The sequence below is a fragment of the Euprymna scolopes genome, chromosome 24 (assembly GCF_053919585.1).
Source record: "Euprymna scolopes isolate OS-2025 chromosome 24, ASM5391958v1, whole genome shotgun sequence".
In the NCBI taxonomy this organism is placed as follows: domain Eukaryota; kingdom Metazoa; phylum Mollusca; class Cephalopoda; order Sepiida; family Sepiolidae; genus Euprymna; species Euprymna scolopes.
In genome coordinates, this window is record NC_136505.1 from 82,958,278 (window position 1) to 82,968,479 (window position 10,202).

General features: G+C 32.9%; 1 protein-coding gene across 2 annotated transcripts in view; it reads right to left on the reverse strand.

Annotated features, from left to right (window-relative positions):
- The window catches only part of LOC145246809 ((E3-independent) E2 ubiquitin-conjugating enzyme UBE2O-like), a 189,766-nt gene extending 181,142 nt beyond the window's left edge, over positions 1–8,624 (reverse strand). For both annotated transcript variants that reach the window (XM_080108628.1, XM_080108627.1), the window contains exon 1: positions 8,283–8,624. In XM_080108628.1, coding sequence (XP_079964754.1) covers positions 8,283–8,492 — 210 coding nt within the window. In that variant the 5' untranslated portion in view covers positions 8,493–8,624. The remainder of the gene's footprint in view (positions 1–8,282) is intronic.
- Between the last annotated feature and the right edge of the window lie 1,578 nt (positions 8,625–10,202).

Genomic DNA, 10,202 nt, shown 5'->3' on the forward strand with positions numbered 1-10,202 from the left:
GAAGTCTCTACCAAATTACTCAGTCAGTTTTTGGTCTAAATATTTGAAATTTTACATGAAGTGTATTCAAACATAGGGCAAGCTTTTTAATCGTTTTTTGCTGAAAATTTGGCTTCAAAGAGGTCAAAATTCAAACGATTTGACCTTTGCAGTCTCTAGCAAACTATTCAGCCAATTTTGGATCTAAACATTTGAAACTTTACATAAAAGAGTATTCAGACATGCAGCAAGCTTTTAAATCAGTTTTTGGGTGAAAATTTGGCTGGCAAGAGGTCAAAGTTTAGAGAGTTGACCTTTGCAGACTCTACCAAACTCCTCCACCAATTTTGGGTCTAAACACTTGAAATTTTAGATGTAGGTTACTTGGACATGGGTCAAACATTTTCATTTGATTTGAGCCCAAAACAATAAATGTTAAGGGGTCAAAATTGGGGTTAAAGTTTTAAAAAAAATTAACGTTTGCAGTCTCTACCAACTTTTCTCTATGGTAGTTAAGGAAGCCTATTATATAGAAAGGCATTACCGTACATATTCACTTTTTAATATATACATATGCACATAAAGTTGATGAACAGTACATAGGGCCTGAGCAAAGCCAGGCGGAACTGCTAGTGTGTGTGTATGTATACACACACACACACACACACACACACACACACACACACACACACACAAGCAACAAATTACAAAAAATACATATAATGCAACACTAGCAGTAAATTAAAAAAAAAAGTTTTTTGTATCAAGAACCCAAGTTTAATATGTGATCTCTTTTAGGCTCTCATAACTCTTTACTGGATTTTACCGAGTTAATATTGATAGGTGGGTAGAGAGGCTGATCTATACAGAAAAAAAAAATCCTTTTTATTTCTGGAAAAGTCATATGCTAAATGATCAAAATAACATTAACATTCGATTGGAAAAGTGGAAGAAAGACAGCAATGACTGAATTCCTTTCTTTATATACTACTACTCTACTCGAGAAGTATTATTCTTGTCAATCCCTTACATTAATACAACTTAAAGTGTGTGCACGTTGTATAACTTTAAAATTATACAACGACTTATCTACTGTTAAATATTTATTGTAATCAAAAACACAATAAACGAAAACTTTAAAACCCTATTTTTTATACTTACGAAATTAAATCCACTAGAATGCATTTTGATTTTTTCATAAACAGATCAGCCATTTTACTCTTGCTTGTAGTTTGAAAAATATATTGCGACCCTTTGAATTTCAAAAGGAATTGAATAGCATATGTCGTCAAATAGAAAGATATTTCTATTTTTAAAATTAATTTTGGAAACTATTTTTCATTCTTAAACTTAAACAGCTTAAAAACAGTTACATTATCAATATTTATAGTTTTATTTGGTTCAAATAATCTAATGACCACTGATCAAATGATATTGTAATAATTAAATTGTTTATATATATGTCTTAAAAAATGTTCTTAAAGAACAAATTTTCAACCTGCCCTCGGGTCTTCTTCAGTGTCATCTATTATATAAATCTCAACTGTCTATTTTTGTGTAAGTCTGCGAAAAACTTTCAACATACATTGAACCAGGTTGAGCCCGGTACCGTCTGAAAGAGCGAGGTCTCATCCAAATATGTGAGAATTAGAAAAAAAACAGTCAATTATTTCGTATAGAAATAAACATTTAACCCAAGGGAGGGTCTGAAAAATCTTTAGAAAACTGCATGTGTGTAGTCATACAGGATTTTTTTAATTTGTTTATAATAAAATAACAATTTCCATTATTTCGCTCTCAGTCTCATAGGGCGATGGATTAGGAGTTTGCGTCATAATCTATTGTGTTCATGTTTGGGTACACGTAACAGTGATCCTTTTTTTCTTTTTCTTTTAAACAGTTATTTTCTAATTCTAAATTATAATTTCCTTATTTCGATTTTTTTATCATAGGTTTTAAAAAGAAAGTAACATTTTATCAGGTTAAAAGATTTTTATTTGCCATAACATTTTGAGAGTTATGTGATGTGATTTTTTTTCTTTTAACTAAATATTTTTATATGGTTATTTCGCTTAAAACAAATTCTACTTTTTATAACCGATCTTTGTTTTGTAACGCCAGGTACCTCTGTTAGTCTTCTAATCTGATATATATAAAAGGCAAAACATGTATTTGTATGTGTGTCTGTATGTCTAGCAAAAGCCTTCAACAGACGCAATGAATACAAACAAAATTGTTATCGTTAGAAAGATCGATCTCGCAGATGACAAATATCGAACAATTGGCCAAAAAGATTAATTCTCCGACTGTCAACTGGGCCATTTATTTGCAATGAGGGATCAGTTTTTGCAAAGTCATTCATGCCTCACGATCTCGATGTACAAATAAAAGACATTATTTCGAAGGCCCGTGATGTTATAAAGTCGCACGGGCGAGACAGCTAATGTACATGCTTTTTTTCACCTTTTCTTCTTTCATGTTACAGGTTCTAGTGTATATATATATATATATATATATATATATATATATATATATATATGACACTGAAGAACTCAAGGAAGGATAGGTTGAAAATTTTGTTCTTTAAGAACATTTTTTTTTTTTTTTAGGACATTTTGTGTTTCTATAGAATGTTTCTTTTTTCAATGAAAGTGGGAAAGGGAGGCACCCGGCTTTGCCCAGTCGTAAAATATGCTTAAATATGATATTTTAATTCATCCAGATTTTGTATATATTATTATAGAGTCGTGATTTCAAAAGTAAAAAAAGTATTTGAGTGCCATCAGCTAGAATCGAAACCAAAACTGTAGCATTCAAAAACTGGTGACATTACCATTGTACCAACAGGGCACACATATGAACTGATTAAAAATAAGCTAAAAAGATGAATGCACAAAATGTATTAATTTTTTTTTTTTTAATTTTGATCCCTTTTTGACCCCTTAAAAACTATTTTAACTGGCTAAAGACGCATAAAAGAACAGTTCATAAAAGAATCATTTGAACGTTCTAGCACCGTTCTGCATCTTTTAGCTTCAGGAGAGATAGAGTTTGAAAATATGGAGCCAAACAGACATAGCGAATTTTATAAATTAGATTTTTCTTTGTTTATAAATCACATTCTTCCATTAAAAAGGAGAAAAGGGCCAGATGGGGAAGGAGGAGAGGTCAACAAACGAATGAAAAAGAAAAAGAAAAAAAAATGAAAGACTCCCGAGCAACACTGTAGGTATAGTCTAATATATAAAAGGTTGTGTGTCTTGAGCTTAAAATGATTAATTTTTTTTTACAGACTGTTCTTTTATGGGTCTTTAGCCGGTTAAAATTGATTTTAAGGATCAAAATTGAAAAAAAATCGTTATACATTTTGTACATTCATCTTAGTTTATTTTTAATCAGTTCACATGCGTGTCACGTTGGTACAGTGGTAACGTCACCAGCTTTGAATGCTACAGTTTTGCTTTCAGTTTCGATTCTAGCTGATAGCTTTTTACTTTAGAAATATTTCGAAATCTGGACAAATTAAAATATATTTAAGCTTATTTTACAACCGGGCAAGCCCCCCCCCCTCCACCTCCTTGCCACTAGTAATTTTATAATAGAGTTAAAGAAATAAAAGTTGTTTACAGAAATAAATTAGACTTTATCCTTATATTAACTGTATTCAATCGGCGTTGTCGGGGTGCAGAGCTTAGAGAAACAATTGAAATCTAGTCATGTTTAGAGTTGCACTGATAAATGCAAATTTTAAGTAAAGAAAATGCAGAAACATATTTGATGTACGCACCTGGAAACGAAGACGGCATATTAAAAAAAAAAAAAAAAAAAAAAAAAAAAAAAAAAAAAAAAAAAAATCACGTAATTTGATCAAATATTCCCTTTTTTTTTAATTTAATAACTTGTTAGATGCGAATGAAACCAGTTGCCGTATTTGATTGAATTCGAAATTCATCCTTAGTTACCTCCCCTTTAACAACCTTTCCAAAAGCTACTAAAAATACTTAATCGCTAAAAATCGTACAATTTTATTTTCTTAAATAAAACACTATTTTTTTTGATTTTTGGAATATAACATTTTCACACCATGACAAGTAGGTAAAGGTTTTGTTTTGTTTTTCTAAATAATTTCAATTAAAAAAATTGGTTTTAATTTTTTCTTATTGATTTTAATAAGTGTACGGTTAAAAGTAAAGAAAAAATAATTCAATGCGTCTTGAAGTTACGTAGAGGCGAGAAAGATACAGACACGCAACTTCTTGTCCGATCTCGTTAAAACAGATTCTGAGATTATCTATTGTGTGCTTGTGCTGTAGTCATTAAATAAGCAGTCAACTAAATGAACTAATGAATTGATAACTTGACAAACAAAAACAAAACCAGCAAATATAGGTAAACAATTTGAATATGATATTTTGAGGAGGAAGAAGAATGCGCTATCGAAGCGACGGCATTCTTGGCATAGAGTGAGTAGACTAGTGAGTACTAGTAGCAAGAAAGACAAAGGAAAAACATTGTTCTTAATGATGAATGATGGTGGTCAGATTTCAATTAAACTTAGAATATTATGTAGCAAGAGTACCCAACGTTGCCCCGGGCATGAATAAGGAGATGAAATTTTTTAAAATGTGAGGGGAAAGTGTGGGTACTTCTACTGAATCAAACTGATTTTTTTTTTTTTTTTTTTTTTTAACGCTTTACCAAAGTTTACCAAAGTTTAGTTCGGTTAAAAGTCTACAGAAGCACCAAAGTGTGTAATATTTTTCTTAAAATTTTTTTCACCGACTGCCCCCCCCCCTCTAGCAACTGATTCAATAGAAAGAAAAAAATAAATCTGACTGACTACTGTTTGACCTAATTTCAGAGTTGATTTTGAAACGATTCTTAAGAATGAAATAATTCTTACCTGCTCTCTTGCACCATCCCCCCTCCCCTCTGTGACCAAAAAGATAATCAGGTCAGAGTCACACTGAATCTGATTATGTGAAATTTCTGAGTTTAAGACAAACACACAAAATTACGATAGAATTGCCATCTTATTTATATAGTTTTACGGCATGTACGAATACACTATGTAAATTAAATAGCAAAATAAATCTCTAATATTATAAGGATACGATAAAAGTAAAGTGTTATTTTTACTAGCCCTAATTGAAATGAATGACTCTTTTCTTGGGGAAACTCCATGTCTTGACAAGTTTCTGGGACTGAACTTCTCTCCTGATCTGAAATGGATCACATACATTAAATCTATTGCCAAGATGGCTAGAAAAATGGTTGGATCATTCTACTAGTAGGTATCTCACTGCCAATGCAATCCTCTATCTGTATAAAAGCCAAGTACGTCCTAAAATGGAGTAATGTTACCACATCTGGTCAGGAGTTGATCGGCATGCCCTATCCTGCCTTGATAGAGTTCAAAACCGGCTTCGAAACCTAGTAGGTGATGCCCTTTTTCTCTTCCCTGCAACCTCTTTCCCACAGAAGAGACTTGTGTGTCTGCTCCAGCTCCATCATTATTTTCATGGCAAGTACTCGACTGAGCTCCAATTTATGGTCCCCACCACTTACCAAACTTTCAACAAAAAAAAAAAAAAAAAAAAAAAAAAAAACACTTGAATAGTTACAACCACTATATACGATTTTAGCCACTATCTGTGCCTCGAACACTTCCATTGGCATGCTTCTCGGTTAACTACAATATGGTAACCGAGTCCAATATAAACAAGTTCTTGTTGGGTCGTCCCCATAAATAATCGACTTCTACCCAATTTACGCCATTAGCGACTACTTACAACTACCACATCAACATAATTCATTAATCCTTATCCTCTAATGTCCTTTTGGTTTTGATAAGTGGCGACTCTTAAAATATATATATATATATATATATATATATATATATATATATATATATATATACATACATACATATTAAATAAGTTTCAGTTTATGAATTTTTGAATGAAATCAAAATGGAATAAATACCAGTGGCGCTTGGACCCAGCGAGTTACGGGTGCGTCTAATATTTGTTTATTTTAACTTTCATATAAGCATAAATGTTAATGAGACATGCTCACTTTTCAAATAGAACTCCAACGAATCAGCGACGGTTTATTTACAATCTGTAGAATTGTTTGCTGGATCAATAAGTCAGTCTGACAGTTCTAGTTGAAACCTTAGAGTCCGCACTTGTAGGCGAATTCCCCAAATAGGTTTATTATTTATTTTTTGCTTTAATCAATAACTAAAGAAAATGAAATCGAATCATTAAAAAGGGCAACGTAAAAGTTCAGTCGTACTTTAGAGATCGTTAGAATATCTCGCCCATTTCTCATGGTATTCTCTCAAATGCCGGATAAAAATGTGGGATCCTTTAATTTTTGTTTTTAAATTCATCGTTTCATATTGTGATTGTTTGTGTAAGAAGAATGTTTTTGTGTCAAAAAGTTTGTTTTACTTTTATGTATTAATAAAAAAAATTCTTTTGATACAAGATAAAAAGCAATAGTTGCCAGCGATAAAAGAAATGAAAAACAAAAATAACACTGAATTAAAGTTAACTTCTCAACACTTAGAAAAAATAAATTAGAATATTATTTTCGTACAAGAATTAAAATCTTAGACAAAGAGAATTGCTTTTTATCGAAGATTTGTACAAGAATAAGCGAAACGGGAGATATTTCAACAGTGCCTATGGTACAACTGAACATAAACTGCTCAAGAATTTTTCCGTTCGACCAAGTTTGGTAAATTGTTAAGCACTTCGGGTTTTCTTCGTTGAAAAAATAAATAAGCAACGTTATCTTCGCAGATTATGGATTTTGTAAAAAAATGTTGCGCTTTTTTATCTTTTTATTGTTTTTATAAAGAGAAATTATTTTATTAACACATAGTATGTCACTTAACAGTAATGTTTTTTTGTTGTTGTTCATTTGTATTTTTAAGCAAGATTCAGAAAAAGTAGTAAGTTGATCTGATGAAAAAGGTATTTTAACATTACATAAATGAAAAAAAAAAAAGGATGACTTCTAATAAACTAGCAGGGCTACTTGGTGTTGCCCGGTGGGGGTACATAAATAAGAAAAGTTTTTAAAAAGAAAAAAAAAAGAAAAGAAACGAAACGCGTGTACAACATTTTTTTTTTTAACACTCTCTAGCAACTGGTTCAATACAACTTATACTATACAATAAAAGAATATGAATCGTCCTATTTTTTTGGTTAGGTGAAAGTACAGCAGAGTTACAAAACGCCCTCCCCATGTTAAGAATGGGTTTCTAAATAATAGCGTTATTTTTTAGCATGGTCCGTATTGTACATAAGTACCAAAAGGAAAAAATAAGAAAAACAAAACTGAATTCTTGCTTAACTTAGTTTCAGTGTTGTTTTAACAATAATTACCAGTTTGAATGAACCTGGTGACCACAAGGGAATTAATGACTTTTCTTCTTTACTACAACCCTTTTGGTCAAGATCAAAGTGTAGTATCTGTTCCGGCAGATACTGCAAGCTATGACTAGCTATGACTAGCTATGACTAGCAAAGACCAGATGTGGGGGCAACTCCACATGCCTGACCATTAACCAGCTCCCATTTCCCACCTCTCGGGAGCTGGTCCCCTTTTTCCCTTCCCCCTCCCTTCACTCCTCACATTAAAAATCGGCCTTGTGCCTAGTTTGCTCGGTGGGGGAGCAAATAAATACCATCTGTTCTTCAGATGCTGCACTTCCATTTCTTGTTCTTTCGATGGAGGATCAGTCCTTCACTCCTTCACGACTGAGACAATTTTTTATTTTTGTACCTTTTCTCCACGTTAAAAAACGACCCTGGTGTCTAACTCTGTCCCGTGGGGAGGCATAGTAAATAGGTACAACCACCTCAGGGTCAGTAAGGGTCACTCTAAATCTGATGCGATGTTTTAAATGTATCTTGTGCAGTTTCTGACTTTATATAATACATACATTACCATAAACGTCGGAGAGAGATTTTAAAATATACTAGAGAAGTTTTAAAGTAGTAATAATAACGTATTTTTATTATATAAAATTAAAATCCCAGAATGTAAACTTTATAGCTAAATAGTTAAACCTTTTTATTATCGCCTCAGCGCCAGCGCCAGACGTTCGGTTTCTTTTTAGTATATCTTACAATTTAGCAAACGTATCTTAACAGGAAGAAAGGGACGGACATGGTAGAGAAAGATGGTTAAGTATTGCAAAATCAGTCATGAAAAGGAATGCTTTTAATTATGAAAAGAGACAAAAAAAAAAAAAAAAGAAACTGTACAGGGAGTCTGGTGCTCACCTTGCATTCGGGCACAACGCATTCTTTTCCGTCGGGATGCCAAGCCACACGCGCCGTTCCCCGTCGGACACAGTCACAGAATGGATCCGGATCGTTTTGTTCTTCATCCGTGCTGGCATACTCCGAGTTTTCTAGTACCAATCCGTATATACAGCCTTTCTCCGTTAACATACACACCTCGTCTTCATCAAATATATTGCAGGCGGCCATACCTGACACAGGGATTGTAGGAAGCGCCTGCACCGGAAGTAGTAATAGCAGCAACTGGTAGGAGTAGTAATAGTAGCAGTGACAATCGTAGTAGCAGAAGCGGGGGTGCAGTTAGAGTAGACAAATCACAAGGAGTGGCAGCAGTTGTCGAATTCACTCACACACACGGCGGTGCCTTCTGCTAGAAAGAAAAAAAAAGGCCATACAGACTTTAGTTTAGTTTCTCAATGTTGGTAACTATAATAAAACAAATGTGATAATTGGGATCAGTCACGAAATACGCTTTTTTTTCTATCAAGCCAGTCATAACTTAATAAATAAAAGACACAAAAACCCATCAGTTTTATTATTCTTAGGTTTAAGCTATATATCTATATACGAGTTTTAATCTATATATCAATGTACGATTAAAACTGTGGATCTTGCTTGTTTGTTATTTTGTCCTGTATAAACTGGATGATGTCATCATTTTGTGACGTCGTCCATTAAAACAGAGGTGGAGCTAACCGTATACAGTAGATGCTGTCATTCATTAAAAGAGAGCAGGGAGATAACCGTGTACAATGTATGACGTCACAAAATAATGATATCAGCCATAAAATTAAGTCCTGTGTCGTCTACTAGGTGAACCGTCTAGATCCCTGAGAGTCAAGTATACTACTTAAATGTAGTGGACCTGGTTTGTTTGTCATAGTGCACAGTCGATGACGTCATAAAACGGATATAACATTAATAAACGGTGAATGATAAGAGAAGTAGTGGAAGGAGAGAAAGAAATTATATAATTAAAAGATAGAGAGGAAAGATAATGGGAGAGAGAGAATGAGGGGGGATTCAAATATAGAAAGAAGATAGAGAAAGAGAAGGCATGGAACGGAGCCAAAATAGATGTTTATATTTAATGCAACTAAGGCAAAATTGTGATAAATAATAACGTTATAAATTTTCTTGAAGAAATTATTAAGAAACCTTTCAAGCATCGATTGCCATGGCTAATAGCACCCTTGGGGAAAAAATCTTACCTGTTGATCAAATACCCTATTCTGAGGAAACAATAAGTCAAAGAAAAATATGGAAAAGGCAAGGGAGCAATAAAAATGGAGCAAATAAAAACTAGCCCAAATTTTATTAAAATGAAATAAAATGCTAATTGCTTTTATTTCCCATGGCAAGGGTTAAATTATCCTTAAAGTAACAAAAATAAAAACATATACAAAAAGGGTGTCTAATTGAGAGACAATTTAAGAATTTGTTCTATTGCTTGAAGCAACAAAAGTTAAATTTATCATCCAAACGTTAGCAACAAAATATGGGGGGAAATGGGAAAGTTCTCGCTTTCCTACTTAAAGTAAAAGAACAATCTTACTTGAAATAGAAATCTGAAAGATAAGAAACATGCAAACATATAAAAAGGTCTTTAAAATGTTCTCTTCTTTCAGCCTTTCTCTTTGAGAGATGCTCTGTCAATCTTCTGGGAACTTCTGGTCTTAATGTTTTTGTTTTTCTTGAAATAAACAAGGTCCTTCTTTGAAAGGGAGTTCCTCTGAAACAATTTCTATGGGTAGGGACTTTTTCCCCCTTTAATTAATGGGGAGTGAAATAAAATATGAAGAAATTGTTCAGATATGACTCTATCATCATTATTTAAGAAAAAAATTTTTTTAAGTTTTCACGGAAGAATCTCTTTTTCTTCCAGTCACAAAAGTTGCT